The sequence below is a fragment of the Lontra canadensis genome, unplaced genomic scaffold, assembly GCF_010015895.1.
Source record: "Lontra canadensis isolate GAN:19392208 unplaced genomic scaffold, GSC_riverotter_1.0 scaffold64, whole genome shotgun sequence".
NCBI classification, from domain to species: Eukaryota; Metazoa; Chordata; class Mammalia; order Carnivora; family Mustelidae; genus Lontra; species Lontra canadensis.
Genome location: NW_022631058.1, coordinates 9,904,953 through 9,920,725, shown reverse-complemented (window position 1 = coordinate 9,920,725; position 15,773 = coordinate 9,904,953). Strand labels below are relative to the sequence as shown.

The 15,773-nt window shown below is 44.3% G+C and overlaps 2 protein-coding genes across 11 annotated transcripts in view; one reads left to right on the top strand and one right to left on the bottom strand.

Moving 5' to 3' along the window:
• The window catches only part of TDP1 (tyrosyl-DNA phosphodiesterase 1), a 90,744-nt gene extending 82,862 nt beyond the window's left edge, over positions 1-7,882 (bottom strand). For 2 of the 3 annotated variants that reach the window (XR_004385135.1, XM_032878619.1), the window contains exons 1-2: positions 7,758-7,882; positions 2,504-3,069 (exon numbers count right to left, since the gene is read on the bottom strand). Coding sequence is in view for 2 of the 3 variants with exons in the window: in XM_032878619.1 (XP_032734510.1) it covers positions 2,504-3,065 (562 nt within the window). In the remaining variant the exon portion in view is untranslated. Of the gene's footprint in view, positions 1-2,503; positions 3,070-3,183; positions 3,233-7,757 lie in introns of those variants that run through there. The other variant, XM_032878620.1, reaches the window with a different exon arrangement.
• Positions 7,883-9,680: 1,798 nt separating this feature from the next.
• Positions 9,681-15,773, top strand: part of EFCAB11 (EF-hand calcium binding domain 11) — a 142,887-nt gene continuing 136,794 nt past the window's right edge. For 7 of the 8 annotated variants that reach the window (XM_032878610.1, XM_032878613.1, XM_032878612.1 and 4 more), the window contains exons 1-3: positions 9,681-9,833; positions 10,383-10,478; positions 14,468-14,513. In XM_032878610.1, the coding sequence (XP_032734501.1) occupies positions 9,750-9,833; positions 10,383-10,478; positions 14,468-14,513 (226 nt within the window). In that variant the 5' untranslated portion in view covers positions 9,681-9,749. The remainder of the gene's footprint in view (positions 9,834-10,382; positions 10,479-14,467; positions 14,514-15,773) is intronic. The other variant, XM_032878611.1, reaches the window with a different exon arrangement.

Sequence of the window (15,773 nt, the reverse complement as noted above, 5' to 3'; positions counted from 1 at the left end):
CATGTGCTCACAACCATCAAAGTGCTCGAGGATTAAGAGTAGGCTCCTTTATTTGACCCATGCTTACTGAGTGCTTCTTCCAGATTTTGAGCTACATGGTAGGTTACAAAAATTTTAAAAGTCACCACCTTAAGGAAACTCCTGTCCTTTTTTTTTTTTTTTTAATATAAATTTGACAGCACTTGTGCACACACAAGTATGAGGTGTGGGGAGGAGCAAGGGGAGAGCCAAAAAAAGCAGGCAACGTGCTGAGCCCGACGCAGGACTCGATCCCACAACTCTGGGATCATGACCTGAGCTGAAGGCAGATGCCCAACGGACTGAGCCACCCAGGCGCCCAAGCGCCTACCTTTATGAGAGGTACACAAAAGGAGTATATTGCAGTTTCTTGATGATATTCCCTATTTTGCCCCTGTTCGGGTTCGAAAATTTGCTAGAATGCCTCACAGAACTCAGGAAAGCACTTGACTTACTAGATTACCAGTTTATTAATATAAGAGGATACAACTCGGGAACAGCCAGATTGGAGATGCAAAGAACAAGGTATGGGGGAAGGGGTATACACTGTCCTGTGTTCACCAACCTAAAAGCTCTCCAAACCCCTTAGGGTTTTTTAAATGAGACTTCATTACAAAGGCCATTAAATCACTGGCCACTAATGATTAACTCAGCTCTCTTTCCCCCCTCCCTGGAGGTGGGGCTGAGACGTCCAACTTTAATGACACAACTGGGTCCCCTTGGCAATGACTCCTTCATCCTCAAGGGCTTTCCAAAGGCCACTTCATTAAACCCAGGTGTGACTAAAAGGGGCTTTTTCTGAACAGAAGTTTTTGTTTGTTTGTTTTTGTTTTTAAAGATTTTATTCATTCATTTGAGAGAGAGAGAGGTAAAAGCAGGCTCCCTGATGAGCGGGGAGCCCGACATGGGGATTGATCCCATGACCTGAGCCCAAGGCAGATGCTTAACCAACTGAGCCACACAGGCGCCCCAGAAGATATTCTCTTGACCTTCATTACTTCAGAGCTCTTACAGGAGCCTGGGACAAAAACCAACCAAGAATGAAGACAAAATACGCTACCACACAGCTGCACCCTGGGGAATAACCAAAGGAACCGAAGACTATCTTTTGATTCAGAACTGAAACATCTATTTGCATGCTGGTGTTTTTTGTTTCTTCACCAGAACTGAAATCTGGCTTCCAAACAGTGGTTCTCAAACCCGACCGGGCATAAGTGATGGGGTTTTAGAATATAAGTGAAGTTGGGTGGGGTAAGGTCTGGAGCCAACCGCCAAGAAAGAATTCTTAAGATGTCTATGGTGCAAAAAGGTAGTTTTACTAAAGCACAGGGACAGGACCAGTGGGCAGATAAACCTGCCCCATGTTTGTCAGGTGTGGCTGTTTATATACCTGGGAATTGGGGGAGGTAAGGAAAAGGGAGGTTTCAAGGGATTTTGAATGTTAAAGAAGACTCACAGGATACAGGAGGCCTTGCCATTTCCAAGTTAAGGTTGGTTTTCCTTCCAGTAAGGCATTAGCAATAAGATAGCTGGGAGCTTTCTGAAGGACCCTTACATTTTGCCCACTTCAAGTATCTGTCAATGGGCTGCAGATTATAAGGACATTTAATTTTATCTACATTCCCTTCTGGAAGCTAGGCCATGGATAGAAATGTTTTGTTCTTGTAAATTGCTAAGGCTTGTAAACTGAGGGAGACTCATAGGTCTTGTAGGATTATAATCTCCGTAAGTTAACTATTTGTTTTTCCTTTAGGGCAGCCAGGAGTGCCTGAGGAATGTCACATATCCCATCGGGGCGGGGGCTGGTTGTGGGATGTCAGCTTCTTGCTTTTCCTCAGCTAGCCTTCTGCTCCCTCATCAGAATCCCCAGAAGCTTCTTAGAACATACTGCAGGGCCCTGCTCCCAGAGTTTGACTCGGTGAACCTGGATGGAGCCCCAAATTTGCATTAACAAGTTTTAAGTGATGCTACTGCTGTCAGTTATTTGCTATTTCATTCAAGTGTTATTAATAAGTTTACGCTTTAAAAGTTAGCACAATGGGGGCGCCTGGGTGGCTCAGTGGGTTAAAGCCTCTGCCTTCGGCCCGGGTCATGATCCAGGGGTATTGGGATCGAGCCCCGCATCGGGCTCTCTGCTCGGCGGGGAGCCTGCTTCCTCCTTTCTCTGCCTGCCTCTCTGCCTACTTATGATCTCTGTCAAATAAATAAATAAAATCTTTAAAAAAAAAAGTTAGCACAATGTTGACAATCGTTTAAGCATTCCAACTGGTAGATCTACAGGACTGAGAAACACTTACTTGATTCCCTAAGTAAGCAGCTTGCTGTCAAACTAATGCATTTGCTTGTCTAACTGGTAGTTTTCCTGAGGGTAGTTAAAAGACTGCGAAGGGTTCTCAGAGGTCATTCTAGGTCACCCTCCTTGTTGTGCCAAGGGAACGCTCTCAAGTGCCACTTGACAGCTCCAGGGCATGCAGCACCCACTTACCCTTGATGTGGAGGGCTCCGGAGTTATACTTTGGCTTAATTCCCGAGACTCTAGTGAGGTAAAAGCGGAAGGGGTTCCCTTTTTCCAACAGGTCCCAAATGTCTTGGCCTTCCCCTGAGGTTTCATAGTCCTCTTCCTCCTCTTTTAGTCCATGGAGGGCAGGAGGGCTGTGATTTGCAGTTCTTTGGGCAGCACCGTCTTGGGGAGAAGAGATGCCGCTCTCCTCTTTGACCACGATGTTCTTAGCCTGCTTCTGCTGTGTTCCTGGCTGCAGCTCATCATCGCTGCTGGAGAGACACCAGCCGAGGTCTTCCTGGGAACCACTCTTCTGCCTTTTGGGAGGTGAAACTTGTGAATCTGTATTGCTGAACTTCACAGGTGATAATTTCCTTTTATGGGCCGCTTTCCTAGCCTCAGAACAGGTGTATCTTGGTTCATTTGCTGCTTCCTGCCCAGCATGGGGGAGGGAAGACGTAGATGGCTTGTCTAGTTTTGGCTTTTCCTCCTCACTTTCATCACTGCTGGATATCGTCCACTTCCCATAATCACCTTCCTGAGACATACTTCTGGAAATGAAAGACAAATATTATTTCCATTCTCTAGGCCATTGGCAAACAGTTGCTCTCAAATTCCCTGTCAGTGTGAGTTTCTACAACACATATAGCACACCTGACGCTCACCAGATGCTGAGCCACTTAAGGAACATGAGCTGTTCTGCAGGTGTTCAGAAGCAGGATCCCAGAATTTGCTACAGGAAATCGGGAAATAAAGTGACAGCCACGATCCTAGTTACCTTCTCCTCGTTCAACCCAGACCTTGTTCTTAGAGGCCTGAGGAAAGAGCTGGGGCTAAACTCCAACATAAAAATACTCATTCTTGGCTCTGAATTTTCTAACAGGTGCTTGGGGTTTTTAAGGTAATTTAAGGAATTTCAAGAATTATCACTCAAATTTTTGAGGTCAAATTGAAGTTTACAAATCTACCCTTCACCCAAGCATGAGACCCCATAGGACTTGGCGATTCTTACTTCAAAGATAAGCTACTTACTGTAAAGCTTAAAATCCTCAAGATAGTGTCAAATGCTCAATTCTGTATATACATTATCTAGAATTGCTGCCATGAGGACCCAACTAAATTATAGGCCCTGTCTTAAATCATACTAAAACCTGCAGAGAACTTGCACTGAAACAAAACACGTTTTCTAAACCAGAATCAAATTTCTACTTGAACTAGATGAAGTACTTTTGGTTTTGTTACATACGAAAGCTCACCAATTCAAGTGTAAGGGCCTAAGTATATTTTCCAGGCAGCTAAGTTTCTTACTGTGATTCAAAAAATTTTTTGTACAAGACCCAGAGAAAAACTGTTTAACCCAAGTCTCTGCTCAAAATGTAGTTAAAGTTATATTCTTTTAAAGAAACGGAGGACACATTATAAGTTAGGTATACCAAGATGGACCATAGCACTCTGTTCACATCTCTTCCCTCCCCACCGCAAAAAAATAGGCTTGATTCCATACCAAAATATTTGCAAATGAATATACTCTCAAGTTTTAAGCTAGAAAGTTTTTTAAGTAACTGATCAAATGCTGCATACTCTACTGAGTGAGCCAGCCAGTTGCTGGTCAAGTTAAAAAACTTAAGGTATCTATTAATGTTTCACAATATCTCGTTTTCTAAATTCATGACCAATCAAGTTAGATCAAGTTTCTCCTGTAAATTACCTATTTCAGGTGTTTAAGCTGAATGCATTTAGACAATAATTTGACCTGTTCTTGGCTCAGTGTCCCTATTAACCTCACTGGGCATGGATACTGTTTTATGAAGCCTTAGGGACTACAGAGATGTATAGGGCCTCTTGCTCCTGTACTAGCGGCCCTAGCTCTTCTTCTTTCCAAGTGTTTTGTCCAGTCCACGTCTAAGAGTTGTTAGAACTCAGTAGGCTTTTCCCCTAATTTGTTTCTAATCTGCTAAGGGTTAAGAAACCAGATAACAAAGCTTGTTAGAACTGTATTATTGTTAACAGGATACAAGAGCTAGGTTTTCATGAAATATTTAGACAGACTTAGTACTTAACATTTGAACAGTTCAGGTTTTTTAAGCTTTTCTTTTTTCAACTTACGTTCCTCTCATGTTCTAGACTCCTGGAGGCTGCTGGTGAGAGGTATTTAAGCCATCACAATTCACTTCGTGAATTAAAGGAACTCTGAAGGAATGATTTTAGTGGCTACAGTTTTGTGACTTCAAAAAGTTATTACAATAGAACCGACCTTAGAAAAAAACGTTAGCTCTAGCTTTCAGTGCATTCTCAAATAGTAGGAAAGCCAGGCACTCAGTAACAGAATCTTCAATGAAGAATCCCCAGGCTGTTCTTTCTAGATTCCTTCCTCATTCTGAAGCCTAATTTTTAGATGGAAAGGGTTCAGCTTCCAGCCTAAGAAAAGCTGTGTGCAGACACCTTAGAGGCTATCATCATTGTTCTCCCAGATGAATTACAGCTAAAAAAGTGTAGTTTTAAAAGTCCTGAAAACTCTGTAGGGAAGATATTCCTCTTTAGCAACTCAGCTATTTAGAGTAATTCCAAAGTTTTCAAGTTTTATTTACCTGTATTTTCTAGAACCACAAATGCATGGGAAGGAGGAGAAAGACCATTCATTCCCTCCAAAGTGGGACAAGTAGGTAAAAAATCTTTTGGGGGCGCCTGGGTGGCTCAGTGGGTTAAATAAAGCCTCTGCCTTCGGCTCAGGTCATGATCCCAGGGTCCTGGGATCAAGCCCCGCATCGGGCTCTCTGCGAAGCAGCGAGCCTGCTTCCCTTCCTCTTTCTCTGCCTGCCTCTCTGCCTACTTGTGATCTCTGTCTGTCAAATAAATAAATTAAATCTCAAAAAACAAAAAACAAAAAAACCTCTTTTGAAAAAGACCTTTCCTCGGGGAAAAAAAATGCTTTTCTGATGTAGACATACTTTAGGTTTTGGATCTGCTCACACTTAAATATGCTGAGTTATTTACAAATTAAGGGCAAAATACTTTTGAAAGAAAAAAATCGTCATTACATCCAGCAGGTTACCAAGCTCTTTATGGTATCAGGCAGGTTAGCCTGATTAAGAGGAGTGTGGTTGAAATGCCAAGATCAGGAACGGACTTCCGGTGGAGGGCTCCCTGGTTCCAGTATTAGAATTTTACTTCTCTGCCCCGCAGGCATTTGCAGAGTGCTTTTGCAATCAAGTCACAGTGTTAAAGATGGAACTCAGGAGCATTTCCTTCCATTGTTTGTCTTCCCTGGGCAACACCTGGGACACTATAGGTTTTATATTCCATTTTGAGTGAACAGTGACACTGAAATTAGACAATCACAATACAGATGGGCCAGTTCTGAGCAGATCTGCAGTGTTTTCCGAAGTGGAGGTGACTGGGACCAAACATTAGTATCACGTAATACCATCCTTTTCCTTTCCAATCCGTTTAAGGAGACAGTTGGGTTGAAGATACGTCAAGAAACTGGGCTCTTCTGCAGGCACCAGTAACACTTTTTTAAACCATCAAAGGATCTTAAGGCTCCATTTTATTTATGACAAAAAGTTTTAAGTGTCTGTATATACACTTTACATTTAAGTTTATGTAAAAGTGGACTCAAATAAAAACATCAAGTAAACAATGGTATAGATATTAACAGTAAGACAAAAACCATGAAGGAGACAAGCAAATGACTGAAATTTGGCAAACCGCCGTAAGCTGTATTGCCAAGGAGGATGAAAAATCTAAAGAAATTCTCCCACCAAACGCCAGCTTGGAACACTAGAGTTTCTTACAGTGTCTGAAAAGCGTTTTTGTGATGCAAATAGGTACTCCTCTTAAAGACACTAGCTGCCCCTCTCCCCTCACCACATCAGACCCAACTGGGCAGATCTTTTCCACATTCCAGCGGCTCCTTGTAGAGTGTGCAGACCACCAGAAGGACAGAGGCCCTGTGTGGCCACTTGTGGGTAAACATGGACCCCCAATTTCAAATTCAATCATTAGTAGGTGGTAAATGGGCAGTTGGGCAGGTTACTTCACTGTGAAGACAGTTTTCTCCTCTGTAAAACGTGTATCATCCTCATCTCCCAGAGCTCACGCTAACAGGTACTTATTGAGCAACTACTATGTGCCTAGCACTGGGGATAAGGAATTAGTATAGAAACGGTTTCTGTCCCCGGAGTGATTGTATTTCAGGGGGGGAAAAAAACAGATCAACACCAACAGAAAAACCAAGCTATCTTTCCAGACACTGGTTGCATTTTACAGGTGTATGAGAGTAACAGGGACGTCCTTTGGACGATTCTTTGAATAAGAAACATTTAAGTGAGTTCTGGAGCATGAAAAAGAACGAGCCGAATAAACGGTGGTATTCCAAGTAGAGGGAACCCAGCCTGCCAAGACCAGGAGGCGGGAACAAAGCTGTAATAACTCCTAGATTACAAAGAGGAATTTGGGCAAGGAACACAGTAGTTCAGGATGAAGGAGTGGGAAGGAGTAAAGTACGTGTTAAAGAACCTGGATTTCAGCCTAAGAAGTGCGGGGTAGGGGGAAGCAGCCCGGGAAGGCTTTAACAAGGTGGGGCGGAATACAGTGGCCCCGATTTACTTTTCTCAAATATTATGTTCCCTAACTCCGTGAGAACGGTTTGGAGGGAGACGAACCCGGCGTGAGGCGGTGAGGCCAGACCGAAGCGGGCCGATTCCGGGTACGTGGAGGAAGCAATAACAGGGGCTAACCCCTTTTGGGTTCTGACCCCAGGTCCAGCCCCCTTCGAAGCGCTCTGCCGGGAGGAAACTCCGTTCACGCTCGCACCAAGTCTATACAAAGTCCCGCGAATGACGGGCTCCGAGAACAGGGCAACCCGGCCCAGAAAGGTTCAGTGCCTGGCACAGGGTAGGCGCCCAACGCGCGCCAGCATCCCTGGCGGGCGACACAGCCCACCTACCCCGTTGGGGAAACCGGAGCACGAACCGGAGCGCGGGGAACCCTCGCACCCACGCCCCCCGCCGCCCTCAGCTCTCTGCGACGCCTGCCGCTCGCGCCCGACAGGTTCTAAGACAGAGAAAGCCGAGGCCCAGATGGGGACCTTCCCCAGGGTCTTTACCAGATACCCCGCTTCCCTCAGATCCCATCACCTCGAGTTCCACCCGGCCTCAGAATTCGCGGGACCCGCGAGGCCCAGGCCGGAAGGAGCAAGCTTTCCCCGGCCAGGGTCCCGCAACCGCCGGCCACGAACCTGACACTTCCAGAATGGGGGCTACAGCCGAACTCGCTCCTGAAATTACAGCAACCCACAGGTTCGCGCCCTCTTTTCCGCCGCCCGCGCCTGCGCGCGGTTTAAACTCTTCCGGCCCGGGCTCGCATTCTCCACCCCCTTGGCCCTGCCCCTTCCCTTTCCGGAACGCCCGCCGCTGGGTCCTAAAGACCGCCGGGTCCTGAGGGGCTGCGGAAGGCTTCAGCATGAATGTATGGAAGGGAGGTCCCGCCCGCTCCCAGCTCTCGACTCACCGCCTGATCGCTTCTGCTAAAAGGGGGAGAGAGAAATCAAGTGTTTTCTCTCTCCTCCCTTAGTTAATGGGCGAAACTCATACGCTTTGCAAGGATTCTCTTAGATACTTTCAGCCTCCCGGAGCTCGGGGCAGGGGGATAGTTACTTAAAGGCAGAGAGAGGATTATCGGAGGTTCCAGCCCCTGGGGCTTGAGACCTTTATCCTGGAGGAGCGAGCTCGCTGGGGGTGCAAAGTTGTAAAACCTGCTGTAGAATAGAAGGATAAATGATCTCCCATCACACTCAAACGCGAATACCTGTTTCTTCTTTGAAACGTTGTGTTTTTAATCTTACTGGTTTGCCAGAAGAAAGAAAAGTCTGAAATAAACTCTTGCAAAACCGGAAACCTCTCCATATTCCTCGGCTTTAATAATGTTTATAACATTTATTCTCAGAGTTTCTTTCAAACTAGGCACCTCTCCCAGAGGACTTGGTGAATCAGCCTGGTGTGAACTGATGTGATTTTTTTGGAGTAGTGTTGTTGGGGGGGGGGGTCTGAAAGTGACGGCCTAGGAAGAATTCTTAGATGCTTTCCGTGCAAAAATGCGGTATTAGGGGCACCTGGGTGGCTCAGTGGGTTAAGTCACTGCCTTCGGCTCAGGTCATGATCTCAGCGTCCTCGGATCGAGCCGCGCCTGGGGCTCTCTGCTCATCGGGGAGCCTGCTTCCTTCTCTCTCTCTGCCAGCCTCTCTGCCTGCTTGTGATCTCGCCGTCAAATAAGTAAATAAAATCTTAAAAAAAAAAAAAAAGGCGGTTTTATTAAAGCGCGGGACCAGGACCTGGGGGCAGGAAGAGCTGCTGCCCCGGTATTGTGAGGAGCAACTGAGTATATACCTTGGTGTTGGGGGACAACACCAAGGGGGGTAAAGACAAGGAAGTTTCCAAAAGGACTTTCATTTGCTAAAGAAGACTCAAGGGATAAAGTAGGACTTGCTATTGTCAAACTAAGGTTGTTTTTCACTCTAACAAGGCATTAACAGTAAGACAGTTTGGGAGCTTCCTAGAGGAACGTTATACTCTGCCTATATGAAGTAATTGTCAGTGGGCTGCAGGTTATAAGAACATTTAATTTTATTTACATTTCCTTCTGGCTTTCCCACATCATAAAAGTCCGAAGGACTTTACTGAGCATCTGCTTCGTTGCAGGGATATGGAGAGGACAAAACAGACCACAGTAACTATCCTGGAGGGCTGGACCCCAATGACTTGACTTGCCGATAAGCACGTGAATCCTAGACTTGGCTCTTTGGTTCTTTGAATGCTTAGTTCACACGTTTTATGTTTCCTATGTTTAGCACAGCGTCATAGATAAAAATTAACAAAGAAACTTACCGCAAGGTGTGGGGGCAGAAAAATGGGAGGAACCTTGCAAGAGACAGTGAAGCAGGACCTAGGTGAGGTGTATACCAGCGGTGCGCAAGGAGTTAAAGGGATGAGAGCGGCAAAGCTGGGGGCGAGCCCAGAAGCCTCTCCGCCATAGGCTGTTTCAAGGAAACGGGCCTAAAGCCTCTGGCCAATAGAACCGCTGGATCAACGCCAGTGGCTAGCAGGCCGTCCAATTGGAGAAGACGTTGGAGGTGCCCGGCCAAGTTCAGCTTCCTTCGTTGCAGTGAGGCACTCAAGAGGCAACCGGGTTCTGGCCGCGCAGGTGTTGGGTTCTGCAGTTCCTTTCGGTTGTGATGGTCGCAATGTTTTTCTCCGAGGCTGGGGCCCGGCCATGGACGTGGGAAGCCAGCCCCTCAGAACACAAGAAATGGGTGGAAGTAGGTGTCCGGAGGGCTGACTCTCGGACTCGAACTTGACCTAGGGCTCCTGTTCTGTCACCCTCCCGGGTCTCACCCAGCTCTGTTGCACTGGCAAGGACTGCGCTGTCCTTCCAAAGGCCCGTGGTTAATGACTGAGCCGAGGGCTGCACGGCTTCTCGCTCTCTGTCCGGTGTTCTGGCAACTTCCAAGTCCCTTCTTTAACCCGCCCCATAGTTTATTAATAATAACCTCTATCTAACCTTTTATCTGTCTCACCTTCCTAATTCTAGGACGGAATTTTGGGTAGAATTTATCCCAGTGGATTAAAAGAATTAATTTGCGTCAGTCTAACGATTAAGTCGTTTGCGCATTTCGGGGGTGGTGGCGGTAAGTTTTAGCACATGAAGAATTCTTGAGAAGTAAAATTAGGTTAATGCAACTCCCAATTCCGAGCCCTCCTGCTCAGCTAAGTTTTGGATTTTGGAGGTCTAAATTTAATATAAACGAATAATAAAAGTAATAGAACCAACGGTTTCGGTCTAACTGAAGCTATTTAATGTTCTTTAGGTATTTAAAGCATGCGATGAAGATAACAAAGGCTATCTAAGCAGAGAGGACTTTAAAGTTGCTGTCTTAATGCTGTTTGGGTACAAGCCCTCCAAGGTAGAGCTTTCTTCATCTTTTTGGGAATGGGGCAGACAATAAAAGAGTGGGTGGATTTTAAGTCAAGCGCAGTGTCTAGTTTAGGATGTTTAAAATCAGTCTCTCAGAGCGATTTCAAAGATGTGTCCAGTGCTGAATTTTACTTTTTTTTTTAAGATTTTATTTACTTATTTGGAGAAAGATCACAAGTAGGCAGAGAGGCAGGAAGAGAGAGAGAGAAGCAGGCTCCCTGCTGAGCAAAGAGCCTGAGCAAAGAGCCCCGCATGGGGCTCTTTGCTCCATCCCAAGACCCAGAGGTCATGACCTGAGCTGAAGGCAGCAGCTTAACCGACTGAGACACCCAGGCATCCCGTGAATTTTACTCTTTCTAAGAACCTAACTCAGGGATGAATTAGAGTTCATGAAGCCTTTCTCACCACCGGGCTTATGATAAATGCAAGATGCTAAGGAGGTGTCAAGAGGGAAGGCTGGGAGGTGGGTATTGGTAACAGGAATTCATTTAAATTATAAAACTAATACATTTCCACAGGCAAAAAATTCAGACAGTCTGGAAAAAGTATAAAGTTGAATGTAAAATCCCTTCCTTTGCTACCAAAGAGTCCCACTCCTCAGAGGTTACCATTATTAATAATCTTTTGTGTGTGTCATTCCAGAATTTCCTATGTATAACAAACATGCCTAGCATTCTATTAAACACATAAGTGGGTACATAGTGTACCTATTTTATTTTGCTTTTTTCACTTAACAATGATCATAAAAGCACACATGACCACGTTTTAGAAAGTGGTTTGCATAGTATTTATTCTCTTTAGCTAGTTTTCTGTCTTCGGTCATTTAGATTACCTCCATTAATTTTCATTCCTACAAACAATGTTGTGTTGAGCATCCTTTTATATGCGTATCTATACTTGTGGATGTTTATCTATGGAATAAATTCCTGGAAGTACAATTGCTAGGTACATTTGAAATTTTGTTGGATATTATTCTTCAGAAGAGTCTGCACTAAGTCACTAATAAGTAGGGTCAAGCTGAGCCTCAAGGAGCGGCTTGCTTTAGGAGGACAGATTTCCTTGTTACGTTGATTCTAGAAATGGATCCCTCTTGTTAAGATGCTGAACTGGAATTAATCAGAGACAAGATCTCATCCAGCTTTAAGAAATTCAATTGCAGCCATCAAATGGAAGGCTCTGCCTGGAATGCCCTCCCTTGTTCTCTCCTTAAACCAGCTTGGTCGCTGCTATTCCTCATGCCCAGCGAAGCCAGGAACCATTTGATGTCTCACTTCTCCGTCCCTCATTATGCTTAAATGTATCACAACTTCATGGCAAATAAGTTCTGTTGCCACAAATATGTCCCATGAATGGACCAGGTGGGCTCAAAGTGGTTCACCTCCTAGCAAATGCTTGGTACTGAGATACTGTGTGGAGTGTGGAGAAATAGGGTGGACTCCCAGTAACTGTGGCTCTTATATTCACCTGCACTCATTTCAGCTAGAATTCTAAAACAAGTCAGCTAAATGGATCCGGCCTCTGAAGCATTGTATTTAACCTGTGTTCAGCTGGAAGGATAGCTCGTTTCATTCTGCTTTTATCATCCCTGAATCTACTTAATTGGCTTTAATTTTAGAATACAAGTGAGGAACTGAATGACAAGTACAGTGATGGGGTAAGACACTGTACAGTCCACGAGATTTAATAGATTTTTACTTTTATTCTCATACCTGGCTGAGGTTTTGGATTTCATTTTTTTAAAAGATTTTATTTATTTATTTGGCAGAGAGAGAGAGATCACAAGTAGGCAGAGAGGCAGGCAGAGAGAGAGGGGGGAAGCAGGCTCCCCGCTGAGCAGAGAACCCGATGTGGGACTCGATCCCAGGACCTGAGATCATGACCTGAGCTGAAGGCAGAGGCTTTAACCCACTGAGCCAGCCACCCAGGTGCCCCTCGAATTATCTGACTGCAGATCACTAAACAGTAAAGTAAAAGCAAATCATCTGTAAACCTGTCAGTCATTTGTATGTGAACCTGTGTTAAATAAATGACAATGTATACCCTCTGTGAAATGTAACAGATATTTACTTTTATACTAGGTTGAGGTTTGGGTTTTATTTATTTTTAAAGTTTTTATTTTTAATTAATCTCTGTATCCAACATGGGGCTTGAACTCACAACCACAAGACCAAGAGCTGCGTGCTCCATCAACTGAACCAGCCAGGCACCCCTGGGATTTTGTTTTTGAATATTGCTTTTGAGCAGATGAAATATTTACTGAGTGCACGACATGTAATAAATCATTTAAACACTCATGCAATGGTTTACACAATGAAATTTATGAAGTGTTCCCTTGTAATAAAATGAACACTTGCTAGTTGCTAGCGATATAAAGATGAATAGTATACAGCCCCTACTGCAAAGCAGTTCACAATTTAATGTAGAGAGACTTATAAAACTCTGTGATAAATACTAACATGGAGAAGAACAGGAAGAACCCAAGCGTAGGGGACAAGGAAAAGGGTTATCTAATTCTAGTGGAAAGTAGGAGTTTAGGCATCACTTAGACTAGAAGAGCTAGCTCGCCTCCACTGATGACGAAGTATCCAGAAGCACTTTGTGGTGTTGGGAGATGTTATGCCCTGGTGATTAGATGTGGTTGGCCATAAGAGAGGGGTGTGAAACCAGGCTTGCAGCAATAGTAAATACCACCAAGTAGGGAAACTGAGGAGCAGGCTTGGGGGAAAGTCAGTGAGTTCAGTGTGGGGCACATTAAGTCTGAAGAGGCTGTGGACATTCCAAGTGAAGTCGCTCAGTGAACAGTGTGCTGGTGGTAACGATCTGCTCTCAGATTATGCTGCCCCTTGTAAATGCAGGAATCTGGAACCAGGTGAGGAATTGAGAGGTAAGGGCCGGAGACAGATTCAGGACGCCTCTGTTTACAGGTGAGCTCAGAGCAAGAGACTGATTGGCGTTGCCTGAGGACAATATGCAGCATGTACTGAGAGAGTATACCAGTGGTGGGTACCAACATCTCAGGGGAAACAGGGACTCCACGAAGAAGAGGGCAACAGGAACCCCCAGACAGGGGCAAAAGGAACCTGGAAAGTGCAGGACATGAAATCCAAAGTAGAGAAACTGTGTCAGGTGTTGCCAAGGTTCTAATTCCATAGTGTTTATTAGGCCCTGTGACCATATAGGAAGATGCTTGTATTTTAATACATAGTGAAAACAGTTTCCCAAACCGTATAGAGGGTGTGTTCTGAAATATGTTTAAAAAGCCATAGGGGGGAAAAATGCCAACTAGGCCAAAATATTAATAGTAGTTCTTACTGGGTGACTGTTTTTAAAGATGTTCTTCATGAATTTTTTATATTTTTCATGTTTTCTACATCATGTTACTTTTATAATCAGGAAAAAAGTTCAAAAATAAAGCCATTGAGCTCATTGCAATAAACGCTTGTATTTGTCTGAAATAGAAAGATTACCTTTTAGGTTATGCCGCATATGTGACAGCATATGATTATGTTATATATAATTGATTATATATGCTTCAACTGTTTGGGTCAATGGAACAGTTTGGGGGCCTTTAGAGTCTGTAGCAGATTAGCATATGGTATCTTATAGATACAGGGATATTTTTTGCTTCAATACCACTTTTTTTTTTTAGTTTTTATTTAGATCCCAGTGAGTTAACACAATGTAATATTAGTTTCAGGTGTACAATGTAGTATTCAACAGTTCCATACAACACTTGGTGCTCATCACAAAACAAATGCCCTCCTTAATCCCCATCACCTGTTTCACCCTTCCCCTACCCTAGATAGAGACGGAAAAATAAAATGACTGTGCAGCTGTCCTGCGCTATTACTTGTCTGCTGAAGTCAAGACAGTTGGTTTCTCATAAAATACAATCTTTCCCCACACCTGAGGAATTAAGAACTTCCACTGTGAAAACGTTTGATGAAATTACATGTGCCATTCTTTCTTCTTTTCTAGATTGAAGCTGATTTCGCGATGTCTTCAGTAAATCCAAATGCTTCCGGTAATACGAAACTTAAAATTAATTTTTAGACATTCATAAAGCGAAAACTAAGAACAAAAATAGTGATGATAAAGCAAATCTTCATTTTGTTCTGTTTCAAGGAAAGAGGTTTAAGTTCTTTAATGCACTCATAAGTACATATGTTTATGGTAGGGAAGTTTTAAACCATTGAAAACCATAAAGAAAAATCTTGCTTGTAATGTCAACAGCCAGCTGATGGTGGGGATTTTCTGATTTAGATGAACGGAAGTGGCACTCACTGAAATGGAAAGACGGGGTGGGGAGACCTTTGAATCAGCAATGTCAGGCACTCAGGCTGTGTGAATACAGAATTCAGATAAAGCTGTGGGCTGGAGAAAGAAATTTGGGAGTCTTTGGCATGTAGATGGTTTTTGAGACCACGGGGTGGATGAGAGACCACCTAGTGAGACAGAGTGGACTGAAAATCTTAAGAACATCAATCGCGAAAAGTCCAAGAGAGAGTTAGGAAGTGGCAGAAGATTTAGAGGGATGGGCAGGAGGAAAATCAGGGGTGTCTGATCAAAAGTGAGGAGAAGCCGATTCTCTCAAGGAAGAGGCTGTGGTCAACACAGGTGGGTAGTAACTGAATATTTATCTGTTGGAGTTGGCGACTCTATGTGTTTACTGATTTAGCAAGAACAATGAGGGCAGAGGCCAGGCTGGAGTAGTAGAGAAGTCTTGTTGATGTGGGAAACAGAGGCAGAAGAAAATTATTAGATTTCCTTACCTACTAACAAGCCCTTGAAACAGGCAGAGTGACCCTCCTCTAGGGACTCAACTACCCTCATCTTGAGGCTTTGCTAAGGGCAAAGGACAATCCTAGCCTGACTGACCCCTGCCCCCAACCAGGATCCTGTAAGTCTACTTGAACAATTCCTTTGGAAACTTTATCTCTAAACCTCCAAGATAGTGTCCACAATCATTCCTAAGCCTATGGACCACTGATATACATCTAAAGGGTCTCATGAGAAGGTTTTATTACTGGTAATGAATAACCTTTTCCCAGACAATAGCTAGCCCCTCAAGGTCCTAGAAACCTTGCTTCCAAAATTCCTTAGAGACTTACACCATCCCTAACCCCCTCCCAACTTACAAGTATATAATAGACCACTCCTCACATCCCCGGGGCAGCAGCTCTTCCTGCCTACGGGTCCTGTCCCCGTGCTTTAATAAGCCACCATTTTGCACCAAAGATGTCTCAAGAATTCTTTCTTGGTCATCAGCTCCGGACCTCACCCC